This window comes from Micromys minutus (assembly GCF_963924665.1).
Source record: "Micromys minutus genome assembly, chromosome: 21".
In the NCBI taxonomy this organism is placed as follows: domain Eukaryota; kingdom Metazoa; phylum Chordata; class Mammalia; order Rodentia; family Muridae; genus Micromys; species Micromys minutus.
In genome coordinates this window covers 37,658,172-37,678,549 of record NC_137956.1, presented here as the reverse complement: position 1 = coordinate 37,678,549, position 20,378 = coordinate 37,658,172, and the positions used below count along the sequence as shown (strand labels likewise).

Here is a 20,378-nt window from a genome sequence, read left to right as displayed (position 1 = left end):
CCTGCTCAATTCCTACAGCCTCTGAGTGAAATGATCTATGTCATTTTAAGGACACAATATACAACAAAAGTGTGAGGATTCTACCTTTTTCTGAACACAGGGCCTCAGGAGAACTAGAGCTCCCCCTTCTGTTTCCAAAAGAAAATACAGATTTGTAATTATACCCTCTTCAGAAGTTCTCAACACCAAGAACTAGACTGTCTTACATAGAACTCAAATCCCTTCCTTCCTTATCCTTTTATAGCCATATATGCCTCTACCATTCTTCCACCCAATGTGTGCCTCAAGATGCACACATTGAACTAGGTATCTGTTTCCAATAACTTAGGCCACATGGTTTTCTCAGGTCACTACCATAACCAATGTAACAATCACCAAATAGGTATACAAACAGAATAAGCAGACTTAACATTTATCAAGAAACCTAAATTTAGGGCTGGAAAGATGTCTCAGAGGTTAAGAGCACTGGCTGTTCTTTTAAAGGTCCTAAGTTTAATTCCCAGCAACCATATGGTGGCTCATAATCACCTATAATGAGATCTGGTATTCTCTTCTGGCCTGCAGACATACATACAGGCAGACTGCTGAATACTAAATAAATAAATACATAACATTTTTAGAGAAACTAATTTTATTTGGGACCTCACCACCTACAAACCTACTTCATCTCACCCTGTGAGCAGATCCTTTCTGTTACCTTTCTTTTTGAATACTGTCTTGTCCTGGAACTTGCTATGTAAACCAGGCTGGCCTCAAACTAAAGAGATTTGCCTGCTATATCTTCTAAGTACTAATATTAATTATAACTAGCATACCCAGCCTCGATTTTCTTTTAACCCATTTTGTTCCTATTAGACTCAATACCTATTTTCCTTCTCTTACAGAACTTGAATCTTCCTTTTGAATAAAATGATAAACCGGACAGACAGATCCATTGATCTTTCTCCCAGAGACAGCGTTTCTCTGTGTAGCCCTGGCTGTCCTTCATCTACAGACCAAGCTGGCGTGAAACTCAAAGATCCACCTGCCTTTGCCTCCCGAGTGCTGGGATTAAAGGTGTGTATCACCACCCAGCTCACACCCAGATTCATGTGGGGGGGAGGGGGTGCATTTGTGAGTGTGTGTGGGGTGGAGTTTATGTGTGGATGTATGGGTTTACTCAGGCAAATGAAACACTGAATAAGTATGCAAGGTATTACGTGGGTGCCTAAGGAGGCCACCATTTAACCTGAAGCTGGAGTTAAAAGCAATTATAAGCTGCCAACTATGGGTACTGAAAACCAAACTTGTTTTGTCTGATTTGGTTTGGGTTTTTCAAGACAGTTTTCTGTGCATCCCTGGCTGTCCCAGAACTCAATCTGTAGACTAGGCTAGCTAGCCTCAGAGAGATCCATCTGCCTCTGCTTCCCATGTGTTGGGATTAAAGGCACACACCACCACCACTTGGTCAAACTTGGTGGTTTTAACTGCTGAGCCATTGCTCCAGCTCCAATTTTTCTTTTAAGGATCTCTTTTTCTGAGTTTTTCTTTGTTCATACACATTACATATCTTTTGTCCCTTATACACATAGCTTTGTATAGAAACGGATTCATGACTATACCATTATAATTCCAAAGAGATCAAGTAAACGTCTAAAGCCACTCTCCAACTGCATCTTGTTTAAAAATCAATGTTTTAAATGAATGTAGTATTTCTGGACCACCAGACATAGCTTTGACCTCCAATGTCATTACACTGTTAATAGTATAACCACTCAGTACAAACAGACTTACAGAAACAGACACATAGACAAAACACATACACCATTCCACATACTACTCAAATTCTCATTCAAACTTAAAACATCTAAGGACTGAATGAAACACTGTTTGATATAGCAGACACTAGTGACATATAGGTTCGCTTATTTAAAATTAACTAAAGAATTTGAAAAATTAAAGTCAGACATGTACTATCTCACACATGTAATCCCTACACCAAAGAGGGTAAGGCATGAGTTCCATAGTAACCTATGCCACAGATTGAGACCCTGTCTCAAAAATAAATAAATGAAACCAGTTCTTCAGAGACACTAAACTTTCAAGGACTGACTGGTACTACTATACTAACAGCACTGCACATGAGTTTCATATACATCAGTACTAATAAAATACTCAGTGACCTACTATTTTGGAGAACTTTACCTTGAGAGCCTCAAAGGTAAGCAGAACATCATTAGTCTGTTTCAGGTCAATATAAAACATCATCAATTCTCGTGATCCAAGTTGCATGAATATGGGAAGTAACTGAAATAAGGACCAAAAAAAAAGTCTTAAATTTTGGCTTTTTCACATTCTCTGTATTTTATAAAGGAGGAATATTAAAAGAAATTAAGCATTCCCTTAAAAATATGTTCACTTATCAGGTTTGTATAAATGCACTTTGAATCAAACAACCCTTGATCAGGAGTGACCTTAAGACCTTATTGAGATGAAGACCTTTCTGGAATAGACTGTGTCTGTGAGTAAGGTACAATAATATGAGTGCCTTAGAGGTAAATTTAATAGTCCTAAAATGTCAAAGAGTACATTATCCCAATAACTTACCTCCTGATACTCTCCTAGAGGGGTCAAATACTGAAGAATAAGTCTCTGCTCAATAGCAGGAGTCATAGGATAGAGAGTGTAATTGGTGCCGATTACCCAGGGGGACATTTCTGACCAGCTGCTATTAGACAGCTCAACAAACACACGATCTGGGTCAGAAGATGAGAAGCCCAACTTCTGCTTGGCCTTCCTAAAGTTCTCTCTATCACCATGCTTTGCTGACTTGTTTTTCTTTAGTCCTCCTTCCTCAGGTTTAGTTGCCGAGTTCACTCTACTACTGGTCTTGTGACCTGAATCAAGACGAAAGGAGATCTCCATATCTCTAGAAGCTTCTTGCTCTCCATCCACAACATCTATTGCCATGTCACCATAGTCCATATCCACAGCTTCCTCATCCAGAGGCAAAAGGGGTTCCGAGGAGAGCTTCCGTGGACTCGGACGCTTGTTGTCCTGCCGCAAAGCTATTTCTTGAACCTGGAGCTCTCTTAGTCTTCTAAGCACTATTGCCACCTAGCAACAATTATTGAAAAGAAGTAGTTAATCTGAATTTAGTTTACATGATTCTAATTAAATAAGTTTTCTTGTTTGTTTTATGAAATAGAATTGAATTGCTGGGAATTGAACTCAGGACCTCTGGAAGAGCAGGCAATACTCAACTTTTGAACCATCTCTCCAGCCCCTTTTTAAATCTTTAAGTACTTATGTTTGGAGCCAAAACTAAAAAGTGCTACTCTGTTTACTTGAGTACAGTGGTGCACACCCAAGCCAGCTTGGGCTAAACATGGGAAACTGAAAGAAGACTGCTGTAGTCTTAAGCCAGCCTGGGCTACACAGTGAGTTTAAGGTCAACACTGGTTACCCAGAAAAAAAATGTCTTAAAAAAATTTTTTTTTCCACAAAGAGACAAAATAGCAAAGCAATAAAGAGTGATGCTAGAGTTCTACACTAAAAAGCCTGGCAGTGCAGAGGCAGAGGCAACCAGATCTCTGAATTCAGGGCCATCTTGGTATGCAAAGCAAGTTCCAAGACAGCCTGGCCTACACAGATAACACAGAGAGAACCTGTCTCAAATAAAATTAATAATCCATTTAAGTAGTACAGATCTGACCACTTACTAAAAGTCTTTCAACTTTGCTGCATGTTTCAAAATCTTCAAAACACAAAGGTTAAGAGAAGATATGAAAAATGAATGAAGGACAAAAAGAATGGTTTATATGTCAAGATCCTTGACAAGATTTTTTTTTTTTAAGTTCAAATGTAAAAAAAGAAAAGTGAATTAAAACTCTTTACTATGGAAAGAAATCTTTAAGTACTGATATAATGATGCTTTTGTTCAGGTTTCTGATAAGATGTACCTGGTCAGACTCAGGCACCAAATACGCAACAACTCATTCTAAGAAGGTCCTTACCAACTGTGAGTTTTCATCTCTGTAGTTGGCAGCAATATCTTGATTTTCCATAGCACCTCCCAACAGTCCGGTAGAATATGTCCTAAGCGGCTGATCAGCCTCTCTGGCCCATTTGAAAAGATTTTCAACAATTCCTTCCTATAGTAAAGGACAAAAAAATAACACAATTCAGAAAGGGCCTATTTTCATGATTAAAATTATAAGCCAAAGTTTCTACCTCCTGACAAAAAAGAAATTAATGGATTGTTTCAGTGGTGGACTAGAGTGGCATTAAGAGAGCTTGTTACAGCCAGGTGGTGACAGCAAGAGCTTTTAATCCCAGCACTTGGGAGGCAGAAGAGACCAATCTTTGAATTCAAGACCAGCCTGGTCTCCCAAGAAAATTCTAGGACAGCCAAGGCTGCAAAGAAAAACCCTGTCTCCAAAAAACAAACAAACAAACAAACAAAACCAACAACAAAACAGACGAGATTCTGAAAAATATTACTTAACCCATATAGCAAATTAATTATCCAAATAACAGGGTTTTGTGTTCATTTACTTTTGCTTTTGTTGTTTGCAGAGAACACTTTGTGTGTTGTATGGATTGTATTAACTGTCAATTAAAAAAAAAAGCCTACAGCCTACTTAGGCAGGAAATAGAAGGTAAGAAATCTGGGAGGAGAAAGAATTCTGGGATAGAGCCTGGTATGAGATTCACCTAGAAGATGTGATCAGATGGACACATGGTGCCTGAGCACAGGTAAGCAGCCACGTGGCAGAATGTAGGCTGGAATAAATGAAATAATTTAAGTTATATCTGTCAGAGAGGAGCCAGCTATAAGGCCAAGATATTTCTAAATATATTTTGAGTCTGAGTCTTACTTCTGAGAGCATGGGGCTGGGAGGAAGAACCAACTTCAACAATTGTTTTAGGAGAGAGGCATAGATCAGGGTGGCCTTGAACTCCCATTCTGAAATTGCAGCTGTATAATACTGCTTCAATACTGCTTTTTGCATTTTTCTTTTTCAGTCTATAGCATACCCTGCCACTTGAATAAGAAAAGGTTAACACATACTGTAGTAACAAACACAAATCTAACAATTCAATACACTCAATTCAAACAGCAATGACTTTTCTACTACCAAGTACCTTTTCTTGAAAGACAACTGCAGTTTCTAGACCCGGCATGATGTCCAGTAACAGTCTGCAAGCTGCAGTATTTAAAGGGGGTTCTCTACTTGTCATCACATACGCATTCACCAGCTGCGAAGAAAAGGGAGGAAAGGAAAATAAAAGGAGATGAGAAAAAAAAAGGACGATTGACATGATCTTTATATTATATATATATATACACACACACACACACACACACACACACACACACACACATACACACACACAGAAATGTTAACATGAATTCCATCAACTTGTAAAATACATTATCTGTTAATACAAGTTTTAAGGAAGGCATAAAGGTGTACTATTTATCTGAAATTCAATTCAATCAAATTAAGGAAGTTTAATAAATTCTTAATATTGTCCCTATGGCTCTTCTGGAGGTAGGGAAGGGTTGAAACAGGACTTATGTAGCATAATATGACCTCAAAACTACATCCTTGCCCTTCTTCAGCCAAGTGCTAGAATTGTTTACAGACATAAGCCATCATTATGGCTTCCATCATTTTCCACCTTCAACTAATATCCACAATTTCTTGAGTTAGTCCTTTTGAGAAACTAAAATACATCCATAATATGTATACACACATACACTCATTTACTCTTCAAGACAGGCAGAAAGTACCTTCCTATCCACTCATACCAGAGCACACAGAGCATTCATGCAGAATCATACAATATATGTCACTCTCCCTTTTCCATTCAAGAATCTAAAAGAAAATTACATTACCAATCAACACAGACCTGAAGAATACCCTAGAGCCTTTACCAATACTTCACACTAAACACAGTACACACCAAACAGAATAACTGTATTACAACCAGAACTTTGTCAAGAAAGAAGCTCAACTACCTATTCAATAGCCAAATTTTAAAAAGGGAGGTTGAAGAGATGGCTCAGCGGTTAAGAGCACTGACTGCTCTTTCAATTCCCAGCAACCAAGTGGTGGCTCACAACCATCTGTAATGGGATCCAATGTCCCCTTCTGGTGTGTCTGAAGACAGCTACAGTGTACTCATATACATGAAATAAATAAAATAAATCTAAATAAATATATGTGTGTATGTATATGTGTGTATACATACATATATTTTTTTCCTCTACGCTCAATTTTCACAAAGTTTTACATTACAGAAAACTATTAAATAATTGTCTAAAAATCTTCTGACAAAAATTTCTAGAAGAAAAGAAAAAGCAAACCTACCGCATTCATGAAATCATCATTCTTAAAGAGTATTCTCAGCAAATGGCCCAGCATACACTCTGGATCAGCTCGACCTACAAAAATAATATGACACAAAAGAACAGGTAAGCCAACCCCGTCAAACAAATTAGACCTATGAAATAACATCTGTGTTCTTGTAACTATGGCTAATAACTGTCAGCAAAAATAAACAAAAAAAATCTTTAAGATTCTTGTGAGTAAATTTAGTAAGAAACATTTTTAGGGCTAGAAATGGTGGCACACACCTTTAGTCCCAACATTTGGGAGGCAGAGGCAGGCAGATCTCTATGACTAAGAAGCCAGCCTGGTTTGCACAGCCAGTTTTAAGTTATCTAGAACTATATTATACCCTGCCTCAAAAGGAAGAAAAATAAGCAGCAACAATATTTTTTTTCTGTTCTTTTGAGACAGAGTTTCTCTGTGTGGCCCTGACTGTACATCACCACCATTCAGCAATTCTTAAAAAAAGACTCACTCTCTAGGGGCTGAGTAGATAATTAGTCATTAAAGTGTTCCCATGCAAACATGACTGCCAGGACCCTGAGAGTGAGTTACCCATGGAAGGCAGCAATCAGGGCCAAAAGCTCATAACTTTTGGTAATTTGACTCTCTCTCAACTACTCAGGGCCAAAAGCTGATGGCTTCTGACAATTCCTGTTGATAGCAGCAGGAGAAAAGAAACTTAGTTACTTGGGTTTTTTTCTCTGATTCAGGAAGCTCTACCTAGCCAGGAAAGAAATTTAGACTCATTAACTTTTTGTTGAGTCCGAGAGAAGAGAAAGGAAAAGTAAGAGAAAAGAAAGTCAGGCACACATAGACACATGCATAATGGATATAGCAGAAAAAGGCTCTACTTCACTTTTTTATTGTTCTTAATTTTTATTCCTTCTCAGGATAATTTAACACATATTTTAAAGCATTTTTCCATTCTATAATTTCATAGTAAGTTTAAGCCATAGTTCATTTTATAAGTTGATAAAGCTTAAGGAATTAGAGCAGAACTGTTTACATCTTTCCATTAAGACTAGTACCAGGGATGGAGAGATAGTTCAGCAGTTAAGAGCACTGACTGCTCTTCCAGAGGTCTTGAGCTCAATTCCCAGCAACCACATGGTGGCTCATAACCATCTATAATGGGATCCAACGCCCTCTTCTGGTGTGTCTGAAAAGCTACAGTGTACTCACATACATAAAATAAATAATAAAAAAAATGACTAGTACCTGACTAAACATTTATTATCTGTTTTCTAGCCTCCCAATAATTCCATTATAAGTTTAAAACAATAATTTTTATGTCAAAAGTTAGCAGTATTTTTATCAGGAGACAAATCATTGTGTATTATTATTTTGAAGTCTTGTATAGATAAAACTAGTCCATCATTTATTTTCTGTCCTTACACCTACAATAACTCATTCCCAGTTTATGACCTTTAGTTACCAGAGAATGGCCTTATTCCCAACCTAGAAAGAATGTTTTCCTTGATGTAAGTTTGTTCCAAAACTTTTCTTTTCCTAGTGCAATTAGCCTATGACAGAGCTCTATTTGCAGCTTTTATTCTATAAACAGCTTGAAATTACTTGTATCAATTTAGGAGTTCAATAAAGTCATTATCAGAAATTATGAAATCATCAATTTGTCTACACAGCATTACTACATAAAAGTACATCTTCATATTGATTCTGTGGGAAACCTGCCCAATAGGGTGAGTAGGCTGATGCCCAGGAATCATTAGGCTATGTGCAAGAAAGGCATATCAACAGTGAGAAGCAATCCTGGGATAAAATCTTGAGGACCCTGTATTCTCAGAACTCATCCATCAAGCCTTGTAAATCATTGGGCCAGCTCCAAAAAACTCACTTGCTTGCCATAGCCTTTCCTAGATGGCTTCTGACATATGACAATCTGAGTTTGATCCCTAAAACCCATGTAAAAGAACAGGTATGGTGGTACACACTTGAAATCCCAGCAACTGGTAGATGGAGATAAAGTAAATCCTTGGGGCTTGCTGACCAACCATCCTAGCCAAACTGGGAGCACTGGGTCCCAGTGAGAGATCCAATCCCATAAAGAACCAAGTGGATGGCTCCTGAGGGACCACATCTTAAGGTGACTTCTGGCATACACATGCACACGTTCCTCAGGACCTCTGAAAGAGCACTCAGTGCTCTTAACCGCTGAGCCATCTCTCCAACCCCCCAGGTGACAATTTTGAGGAATGGTTCTCTCCTTCTACCTTTATGTGTGTGCTCCAAGGATCAAACCCAGAATTCAAGATTTCAGGATGATAGCAGGCAGTTTTACCCACCAAACCATTTGTAAGGCACAGCAATTTTCTAAGAAACAACACATGAGCACAGTGGAGCATGCTTGTATCTAAGCTACACAAGGGCTATGTAGAATGAAGAGTTTTCGACCTGTCTGAACAACAAAACATGACCCTCTTTCAAAAGAAATAGAAAATATAGAGTCTCAGATGTAGAAGTATGCATCTTACCAGGATGTCGATCGTCAAATGGATCTGGATCTCCTTTACGATATTCTTCAGTTTCTTTTTCAATTAGTTCAGACATCCTAGTACAAAAAGAATCAACAAGTTAACTCTGAACAAGAACACACAAAAATACCAGGTATAGTAACACATACCTGTAATCCTAACATTCAGAAGGTTGAGAATGGAAGCCTGCTTTAAGTTAAACATCATCAGGACAAAGCCATATAGTAAGACTATGTCAGAAAAGAAAAAAAAAGCTAAAGTAAAATTCAAAAAAGTATACCATTCACAATCAATCAATAGTGAAGGGGCAAAACACAAAGTTAGAAAAACATAATTTTCCTGATGAATAACAAAGTCTAAATAATCACATCATAAAATTATTTACTCAGTCTCCTTGCATTACAAAGCACCACCACCTCAGAAACTTAAGCCAACAAATCATCATTAAAACCTTCATTTCCAGACAGGCATGGTAGTATATGCCCACCACCACTATCTGAACTTTCTAATACCAGTTTCTCAGCTCGTTTCCTACTTCTCTGCTTCACCTGGTCTCCAGCTTCCAGGAACTAACTATATTCCTTAAATTAAGTCCAAGTAGTATGATGGCCTGCAATTCTCTGGCTTCTACCAATTTTCTGAAAGCTTCTTCTACTCTTCTATCTCTAATATTTTATTAAATTTCAAACACATGGCCCTCTCTGCTATTCAAAGAATCCAAATTCCTTCCTGCTTCAGAGCCATGCTCTATTTTGTTACTATAAAGTTCCATCCACCCTCTAGGCCTCTATTATGGTCCCAAGTAAATATCCTTTTGCTTTTATAAAAGATTAGGTTTGCCTGTTCCAGAATTTCACTAAAGAAAATCATATAAAGCCTTACTATGCCATGCTCCTTTTAAGAACGCATCCATGTTATGATAACAAATTCCTTTTTATTCATGAACTCCTTATTTTTCTTGTGTATGTCCAGGTGTACATGTGTACATATGTGTAGAGGCTAGAAGACAATCTCAAGTGTCATTCTTCAGGAATACAATTCATGTTGTTTTTCTTTGGGGCAAGGTCTCTCACTGGACTGAACTCACCAAACAGGAAAGGGAGGCTAACTAGCAAGCCTCAGAGATTGTCCTGTCTCTACCTTCCCAACAATGAGACTACATATGTACATCAGCATGTCGAAATTAAAAAAAAAAAAAAAAAGAACCAAGAGGTGTTGGCATACGCCTTTAATCCCAGCGCTCCAGAAGCAGAGGCCAGCAGATCTTTGAGTTCCATCAGCCTGGTCTACAGACTGAGTTCCATGACAGTCAGGGCTACACAGAGAAACCCTGTTTCAAAAACAAAACAAAACAAAACAGTAAAGAGAAGAAAAAAAAATCAGAGTCTGTCAAAATATTCTTATATTTCCCTCCAAAACCTTTTTAAAATCTGTGTGTGTGTGTGTGTGTGTGTGTGTGTGTGTGTGTACACATGCATTAGGGTACCCACAGAGGTGAGAAAAGGGTATGAGAGCTGGAGTTACAGGCAGTTAAAAGCAGCCCAACATGGGTGCTATGAAACAAACTCTATATGAATAACAAGTGTTCTTAACTAATCAGTCATTTTGTTAACCCCAACACATCTACTTTTTAAAATACAGTTTTGTGCATATGAAAAGACTGATATGATTTTTATGAATAAAAACAAATTATTCTTACCTGGTAAGGATAGGTACCATATCCTGCCCACTGCCATGGTCCTTTTCCCACTGCTCCAGCAGGGTAGTGAGCTCAGCTTTGGAGTCCACATGTACCACTACTGTAGTCATGACTTGGCCTAAAGAAGTCAAAACAGTAAGAAATGAACACAACAAACATATTTGACATAGTTCCCACAAAAAGTGTGAGAGTAGGTAAGGGATAAGCTGGACTGGGGAGATGGTGCACTTGTTAGAGTCTGAGGCTAGTCTAGTCTATATCATCAGTTTTACTCAAGCTAGGGCCAAACATAGACATGTCAGAGTGTAGGGGAAAAAAATGCCTGCCAGGCAGTGGTGGTGCACCCCTTTAATCCTAACACTCGGAGGCAAAAAAATTTAAGTTCAAAAGCAGCCTGATCTACCTACTGAGTTTCATGGCCGGCAGGGCTATACAGAAAAACTCTTGTCTGAATAACCAAAGGGGGGGGGGGGGGCTTGAAACTAAAAAAGTGAGGCTGAAACGCATTGTGAATTTACTAAATGCAACTGGACTAAAAGATTTATAATATAATCTCAGCAAGTGCGGAGACAGACTGTCCCTTGTAACTCCAGCTGACTTAGGTATTTCTATGAAGCCACCATACTAGGTTTACTTTTTTTTTTTTTTAAAGACAGGATATGTATCACAGGATACTTCTGAACTCACTTTGTACCCAAGAATGACCTTGGTTTTCTTACCCTCCTACCTCTCTCCCAAGTGCTAAGGATTAAAAATATGTAACCATCACAGTAAGTTATGCAGTCTGAGGCCTGAACCCAGAGCTTCATGGGTGCTGGACCATGTAATAACTCAGCCCTTTTCATTTTTCCATATTTTCAAAGAATTATTTATGTATATAAATACATGGTAGCTGTCTTCAGACACACCAGAAGAGGGCATCAGATCCCATTACAGATGGTTGTGAGCCACCATGTGGTTGCTGGGAATTGAACTCTGAAAGAGCAGTCAGTGCTCTTAATGAGACATCTCTCCAGCCATTTCTTCCACATTTTTAATGGAGGTTTAAGAAAAAAAAGCAGATGTGATATCACAATGTCTTTAATCCCAGCAGGAGCATCTGTGTAAGTTCCAGGACAGCCAAGAAGGACTAGATTAGAGAAAGATCCTATCTCAAAAATAACAAGCTGGGGGTTCGGGGGTGTGTGCATTTAGTTCTGGCACTAAGGAGGCAGAGGCAGGAAGATCACTACGTCTGAGGCTACAAAGAGAGTCAAGGACAGCCAGGGATACAGGACTATGCAGAGAAACCCTATCTTGATTTAAAAAAAAAAAAAAAAAAGGAAAACTATGAAGGAATGCCCCTAAGCAATGAGCCTTCTTGAACACACACACTGTTAGTTTGTGCTGCTTTCACTTGGCACTTTTGTTCTTGACAATGACAGCGATTGAATCCAGGGCTTAGTTCATGTTAAGAACTCTATTATGGAGCTACATCCCTAACCCTGGGTTTATTTGTTCTGTTGTTTGATACTAGGAATTCTAGAGTCAAACATGGAAAGCAATCACTCTAACACTGAGTGATTTGTTTAGCATTGCTGAGATCTTGATTTGGGGTGTGTGTGTGTGTGTGTGTGTGTGTGTGTGTGTGTGTGAGATCTTGATTTGAGGTGTGTGGTGTGTGTGTGTGTGTGTGTGTGTGAGATCTTGATTTGGGGTGTGTGGTGTGTGTGTGTGTGTGTGTGTGTGTGTAGTTGCTCAGGTTGCCCTTAATCTGTCCCCCAGGTAGACCTTGACCCTTCAAAATTCCTAGTTCAGCTTTCTGAGTCCTGGGCCCTTTGGGCCTGTCACACAAGGATCATGTATCCATGGGGTTGGTGTCACTATGCAACTTGGACGTAAACTCAAACCCATGACTGTTCAACTTTAGCCTCTTGAGGACTGGAATAACAAGTGCTGCATTAACATTTCTATACAATTTTTAAAAAATGTTTTCAAAGAACAAGAAAGTAGCTGTAATAAATGTGAATTCATGGGGATTAAAACAGTAAAATTTGGGGCTGGAGATCAGCTGCTAAGAGCGCTGCTTGCTCTTCTAAAGGTGCCAAGTTCAATTCCTAGCAACCACATGGTGGCTCAACCATCTATGAGAGCTGATGTCCTCTTCTGGTATGTAGGTTTACATGAAGATTCAGCACTTATACACATTAAATAAATAAAATCTTAAAAAAGAAAAAAAGCAAAATATTAGAACTCAATTTAGAAACACACACAGGAGTTGCAGATCTAGCTCCACTGTGATAAAGCATTTACCTGTCACCACAAAACCCCAAGTCTGAGCTCTAGTGTATGTGTGTGTGTGTGTGTGTGTTTTTATGTATACTATAAATACATTTATGCATGTAAGAATGTGGTATATTTATATATTATAAAAGTTTATACATACACACTCAGTCTGGTGGCACCATATACCTTTACTTCTAGTACTAGGAGTCAGAGACAGGCAGATTTTCTAAGTTCAAGGACAGCCAGAGCTACAGAAAAACATCTCAAAAAACAAACAGAAAACAGGCTTGATGGAACACACTTGTAAGAGAGACAAGATTATAAATAGTTCACAGTCAAAAGAAACACACATGCAGAAACACACACACAAAAGGAGTACTAAGGAAAACACACAGGAGGAAAGAGTCAAGGTTATTTTTTGACTATATAGTGAGTTTAAATAAAACCAAGGCCTGCTAGGTAACTCAGTAGGTAAATGTGCCTGCTACTGAAACTGATGACCAGTTTGATCCCTGAGATCCACATGGTAGATAGAAAGAACTGAAGCCCAAAAGTTGTCTTACAATCTCTAAAAGCAAGCCACAAATACAAGTGCCCTCCATTACACATACTAAAACCTTTTTATGTGTATGAGTGTTTACCTATATGTATATACTTGCAGAATACAGTGAGCATAGGACATCCTAGAACTAGAACTATGGAGTGGACTGCTGTGAGCTATGAGTGCTGGAAACAAGTGCTTTTAACGCTAAGCCAACTCTCCAGGCCCAGAACTTTAAGAAAAGCTAGCTTTTGACTGCTATAATTAAGTGGGTTACCTAGCATATGGAAAGCCCTGATTAAATCCTGAGTCTGTGAACTTGTGGTATTTTCATAATTTCTAATGATCCGGGTCCAAATGTAACCGTAACTGTGGAAAAATGACTTTTCCGTGAAAAAATACGAACCTAACCTATATTAATGGAAGAGGAAAACGCATATTCCCAAGTTGTTCTCTGCCCTCTACATAAACATGCTCATTCCCATCCGCATAGAAATCCTAAAATATTTTTTAAGCATGAATGTGTTGTGGTAGTGCACACCTTCAATTTCAGCACTCAGGACACAGAAAAACATGGCCAGCCTGGTCTACATAATGAGTTCCAGGACAGCCAGTACTATGTAGAGAATTTGTCTCAATAAATACCTAAATAATACATACATTAAGTACATACATAATAAATATAATAAAGATAAATACTATGAATGTTAACTCATCTTACTATCATCAAGAGGCTTTATTAATATAAAATTTACAAAGTATCATTTTGTTTGTCATAATATAGTAAATATGCATTTCATTCCTCCTTTGTTTTGGAGGGCAAAGGTCTAACTATGTGCTCCTAGCTAGCCCAGAGCTCTCTATAGAACAGGCTAGCCTTGAACTCAAAAGATCTGCCTTGTCTCTGCCTCCCAAGTACTTGAAGAATAAAACACTTAAGTTTTTTGTTTGTTTTAAGTATCATACAGAGCCTGGAGAGATGGCTCCATGGTTAAGAGCACTGGCTGCTCTTCTAGGGGTCTGAGTTCAATTCCCAGAACCCACATGGTGGCTGACAACTATCTGTAATGAGATCTGATACCCTCTTCTGGTGTGTTTGAAGACAGCTACAGTGTACTCATATGCATTAAATCTTTAAAAAATAATAATAAAATAAGGGCTGAAGAGATGGCTCAGCGGTTAAGAGCACTGGCTGCTTTTCCAGAGGTCCTGAGTTCAATTCCCAGTAACCACATAGTGGTTCACAACCATCTGTAATGAGATCTGATGCCCTCTTCTGGTGTGTCCGAAGACAGCTCATACAATAAATAAATAAATAAAATGAGAACCATACAAATGACACATTCCAGAAAAGAATTAACAACTTCAAAGAACTCAAATCCCAATTTTGCTGAAATGTCTGTGAATTCTTAACCTCTCTAAATATCAATTTAAAAAAAAATCAACTTCTCTTTCTATTAAATAGAAACAGTTATGGGGAGCTAATGATAATTCTATATAACAAAATATAAATTTTTAAATAAGTTTAAAATATGTATTTATACACATGGAATTTCCTTACTCATAAGACTATGTACCAAAGTATTTAGAGGTGATGTGCCTACCAGCTCAAACTCACAAAATTAACACAGAAAGACACACCAAGCAGTTAACTGTTGAAACTGAAAGATTATCACTTACTTTCACATTCCTACTTAAAAAGTTTGAGGGGCTTAAGATGTAACTCAGGTATAAAAAGAACTTAAGTCAAGAATCCATGGGTTCCATCTCCAAAACTATCATCACCAAAAAAAAAAAAAAAAAAAAAAAAAAAAAGATTAAAACAAAATGTTGGAACTGAACTCTTTGATCAAACTGATTCGCAAATATACTAAATTTTTGGTTTTGTTTGCAGGTTTTTTGGTTGGTTGGTTGATTGTTTCGAGACATGGCTTCTCTGTGTAGTCCTAGCTGTCCTGGAACTAGCTCTGTAGACCAGACTGAACTCACACAGATCCTCCTGCCTCTGCTTCCTAAGTGCTGGGGTTAAAGGTGTGCACCACCACCACCCAGCTCAAATCCATTGTTAAATTAAAAAAAAAAAAAAAGTAAAAAACATTATGCAGGATTGCTATGTATGAATGAATTTTAAAGTGTATGCATATCCCCCTGAAATGAAAAAAAAATACCCAAGAAATAAGTATTGTATGACAAGAAGTAACTATGTATATGATAAATGGTTTTCATTACACTTCACTCCATTCTACCATTTCTCCCCACCATTTTTCCACTTTTAAGTTAAACCACAAAATAGTTCCTCTTCTAATACACTACACTAAATGGCCAATTCAACAAAAATAATCCCCCTGTCTAAAACAAAAACATGTTAAAATAGATCCTGGGCAGGGGAAAAAAATGTTGGAGGAGCACTCCTTTAGGAAAGTTTCAAACCTTACTTAAAGGGGAAAAGCTGAGAGTATGTATAGCTCAAGGGCAATGCCCTTGCCAAGCATTCTTCCAGGACTAAGGCTTTAAATTCAATTCCTAGTTAAAGTAAGAAGAGAAGGGAGGGAGCTGGAGAGATGGCTCAGTGGTTAAGAGCTTTGGCTGCTCTTCTAGAGGTCCTGAGTTCAAATCCCAGCAACCACATGGCAGCTCATAACCATCTGTAATAAGATCTAATGCCTTAAGACAGCTACAGTATAACACACACACACACACAAAATTTCATATGTGTGTATGTGTATATATACATATATATATATATATATATATATTAAATTTTAAAAGGGGTGGAGGAAAGAGAAATTGAGTAAGCCAATCAGTGCTCAAAGTGCACACCTTCAAGCCTCAAAAGGCTGAGTGTGAAGCATTCACAAGTCTGAGGCCAGCTTGGGCTACACAAAGACTATTTAAAAGGCCTTAGGGAAGGGAAAGAAAATGTTCAACTGCAAAAGGGAAAAGGGGGTAAATTTCAAATTTACAGCTTCAAGCAGAAAGTTAACACTATGATATTCAATTATATTTAACTTTATTATTGCCAATGACTATCTCCTTTACAAAAACAGTGGTAATAAACCAACTCCAATCCCTTTATCAGAGTTCGTTTTATCACATTTTATTATTAAATTTAACAAATAACAACACTATTAACAGTAAATACTATGCTCAAAAAATGTGTAAAAATTCCTCAAATTACCTTAACACCCAAAAATATATCTTTGTTTGAAAATGGTTAATGAATAACTGTTACATACAAACACAAATCTTAAGGTGGACAGTGCTGGTTTACACCTTTAACCCCAGTACTGGGGAGGCAAAGGAAGGCAGATCTCTTGAGTTCAAGGCCAGCCTGGTCTAAGCTGAGTTTCAGGGCAACCAAGGCTATACAAAGAAATTCTGTCTCAAAACACAAAAACACAAATCTTGACAATGGCCTGAAATGTACATATACTTATAAAAAGCCTTGAAGGTAGTAAATGCCAGTAAACCCAAGAGGGTAAAGCCTTCAAAGCCCTTCAGTGACACTATCAATGAACTTCCTACTATACATTAACAAAGATCCTGCAATAGGAAGATAGTGCTACCATAAATTAAAACGTGCAGTCTACTTAAAAGGCTTCGCCACAAAAATTAAGAAAAACAGGGCAAACCTGGCAGTGGTGGTGGCAAATGCCTTTAACTCCAGCACTCTGGAGGCAGAGGTGGGAGGTATCTTAGTTCAAGGGCAGCCTATTCTAAAATGAGTTCCGAGAAGAAAAAAAAAACATAAGATAAACAAAAACGAGTCATTTGTTACTCAAAATCTACTACTACACACATTTCCTCAACAAATGGAAAATCCAGAGAGCTATCACTACAGTAAGAGGAAACGGACCGACACCTTCTAGGAACATTGGACAAAGTATGGCAAACGCCCTACAAAGCCCAACAAAAAACAACCAAAAGCCCTCGAGAAGACTGGCAGGCAACCTTAAGTCAGACTCCGCGTCTGGGCACTCACGTACCTCTCTCCCTCCACTCTACAGCATTGTAGAAGTGGGAGGGGTTCCCGGAGAGCTCCGCCCCCTCGCACGGTCCAAGAGCCCGGAGTGTGCAAGTGGGAGGTGACACGGAGCCGAACTAGAGAAAAGCCCGCCCAGGTGACTGAGGCTGGAGGCGGAGACACAGTCAGGGAAGGGGTCTGTGGTGCGGCAAGGAAGAGCAAGCCCCCTCGTCTCGTGAAGAACAGAGACTTGGAGGTGACGAGAGAAATTCAAAGAGCACCTCCTTCAGGTAGAGGAGAGCACACCCTGCCCCCCCACACACGCCCGGACGGAAGAGTTACTGTGAAGAAGCTTCTTTACAAGACTGAAGGAAGAACCTGGAGGCCCCGCCCCCAGGCCAGGGATCTGATAGAGAAAAGTCTTGTCAGGCCCCCGGCCCAGCTTCCCCGGTGGTCCTGCCCGGCCCCTCGCCGCCCGCAGCCGAAGCAGGTGCCACCCCTCCCCCAGCGCGGCGCCCACTCTCCCGCCCAGCGGGCCGCGCGCTCGGTCTCCTCGTGCCCAGCCTGAGAGCCGGCTCCTTCCTTACTCCGCTCACCTTCGCGAGCGGCTCCGCCGCTTCTCCCCCGACCCCTCCAGCGGCCACGGTTCTCACACACCGCCTCTGGTCCCGCACTCACTCTCCCTCACTCACACACACACAGCGCGACCACGGCTTCTGAGCGGCCCACATATTTTGCGTCACTCGCATGCTACGTGCTGTGCGCGCGCGTAACGTTGGCGCGAGGCTCACAAGCGGGGAGGGGGAGGAGCAGAGGAACATCCAAGCGCTCCTGGGAAATAAAGTTCCGCGTTTAAAGGCGGGGTTGGTGGGGCTCGACCTACCACTAAGCATCACCTCAGCGCAGTGACTTCTGGTATTCGTAGTTTTCTTTAGTAAACGTGAATTGCTGTGTATCCATTGGCTGCCGCCAAAGGCGGAAGTGAAAAGGAAAGACTGAATCTTTCTAAAAGCTGGCCGGATAACTTTGTCCATACCTAATTCTACCCTGTGTCATCGGAAAGGCTCAGTAAGACTCTGTCACATCAGCCCTAGAAGATGCCAGGGTGAAAGAATGCATTTCGCACAAATGTATCAGAAATTACTGTACTCGTTAGACCGAAACTCATTGGTTATTCTTTGTCTTTCTGTTAAAAAAAAAAAAATCGGCAGGAATCAAAAGACATGTTACCATGTATTATATGTGAAGCAGAAAAATGGGGGTGGGGGGGCGGAAGCCCTTCGGCGACAATAATCACGGAGGCCATCTAATTCAAATTAACAATTTTAGAGTTGAGGAAAGTAAATGACTTGCCTAACTTCACAAACCAAAGGGAAGCAGCATCAGAAGGATCTGATTTTGACCCAGCGATTCTGTGTGAGAGCACGGAACATAACGATAACTTCACAGTTGAGCAGAATCTTGACAAAACCTACCCAGACGTCAGGACTCATGCAACTCACTATTGTTCTTGGCGTTCTGAGTGAGTTCTGTGCGTTTCCATAGAGCTCTCATAGAGAGTTTCACTACATTCTTGTGGAAATAATAAGACCCTGTGGACCGATCTATTGTCATGATCAGATTCTATGGCTGTTACTAAGCCTATATCCGAGAAGTGGTAGTGGCAGTGGCGCATGCCTTTCATCCTAGCACTTGGGAAGCAGAGGCAGGCAGATTTCTGCGAGTTCAAGGCCAGCCTGGTTTACTGAGTGAGTTCCAAAACATCTGGGGCTACAAAGGGAAATCCTGCCTCAAAAAAACAAAAAACGAGAAGCCAGTATCTTAGGTCCCAGCTTAAGTCCACCACCAGCCTACCCCACCCACCTGAGCACTCTGTTCCTTCCTCACTCAACTGTGTTCTTGGAGTAACATCTGCTCCAGAACAAATTCTAGAGGGTGATGGCAGTGCTACAGGCATGTGACCCATCTTCACTCTCTTGCTCTTGAGCTATAATGGCCACTATTTAATTAGACTTTATAACAGACTTGAATACAATTACACTCGTTATTCTCATCACCAGGGCAGATAAAGCTAGCCAAGTTTATGGAGGAGAAATAAAAATTAGTAATGTTGAATGAAGAGTTTTGCTGGGTTTAGTGTCATGTACCTTTAATCCCAACACTTGTGAGGTAGAGGCAGGTGGGTCTGTAAGTTAGAGGCCATCCTGGTCTACACATTGAGTTCTAGGATAGCTACATAATAGACACTGTCTCAAAACAAGAAGACAAACAAAAAAGATATGGATTTGGGACCTGGAAAGGGCTCAGCATGAAAAAGCACTGGCTGCTCTTCAGAGGACCAGGATTTGATTTCCAGCACCCATATGGCAGTTCACAACCATCTGTAAATTCAGTTCCAGGGGATCAGATGCCCTCTTTGGGCCTCTGGATATCATGCATGCATGTAGTGCTTGTACACATAAAAATAAATCTTTAATTTTTTTCTCTTTTTTTTCAAGACGGGGCTTCTATCAACATCTAGCTCTGGCTGTCCTGGACTCTCCCCTCAACCCCCGCGCCTCCATGTAGACAAGCTCTGTGATTGAAATCACAGAGATTCACCTGCCTCTGCATTCCAAGTGCCACAATTAAAGGCGTGTACCACTAGGGCCAGCTACGTTTTTATCTTAAAAGAGAGTTCACAATGCCTACAATGCATTTCAGGCAGCTTTCCTGCCATATCTCTCTGGGCTATGAACCCAAAATGTAGAGGGATGGATCCTCTAGGTATGTTCCTCAATCCCTTGGATTCCTTATCTCTGCCTGTGGCCATCAATACAAGAGCCCTTGTGGGAATCCAAAGTACAGTTCATCAAAGCAGGAGTCGCTTCCTCATTCTGTCACCAGATGGCACTACTCCACTTTGGGGGTACTGGGTTGGTGGCCTTAAGGGCCATCAAAGGGAATTAGGAAGCTAAATCTGGGACTTTGTAGTAGAGGAGCAGAAATAAAGGGCCTGTGTAGGAGCAACTCCCTCACGAATCTCTTTCATGCC

The 20,378-nt window shown here is 39.8% G+C and overlaps 1 protein-coding gene across 2 annotated transcripts in view; it reads right to left on the bottom strand.

The window, feature by feature from the left end:
• DCAF1 (DDB1 and CUL4 associated factor 1) overlaps positions 1-18,048 on the bottom strand; it is a 57,406-nt gene extending 39,358 nt beyond the window's left edge. For both annotated transcript variants that reach the window (XM_080934138.1, XM_080934139.1), the window contains exons 1-8: positions 17,941-18,048; positions 10,575-10,692; positions 8,876-8,952; positions 6,360-6,433; positions 5,128-5,241; positions 3,996-4,133; positions 2,587-3,096; positions 2,185-2,286 (exon numbers count right to left, since the gene is read on the bottom strand). In XM_080934138.1, the coding sequence (XP_080790264.1) occupies positions 2,185-2,286; positions 2,587-3,096; positions 3,996-4,133; positions 5,128-5,241; positions 6,360-6,433; positions 8,876-8,952; positions 10,575-10,684 (1,125 nt within the window). In that variant the 5' untranslated portion in view covers positions 10,685-10,692; positions 17,941-18,048. The remainder of the gene's footprint in view (positions 1-2,184; positions 2,287-2,586; positions 3,097-3,995; positions 4,134-5,127; positions 5,242-6,359; positions 6,434-8,875; positions 8,953-10,574; positions 10,693-17,940) is intronic.
• Between the last annotated feature and the right edge of the window lie 2,330 nt (positions 18,049-20,378).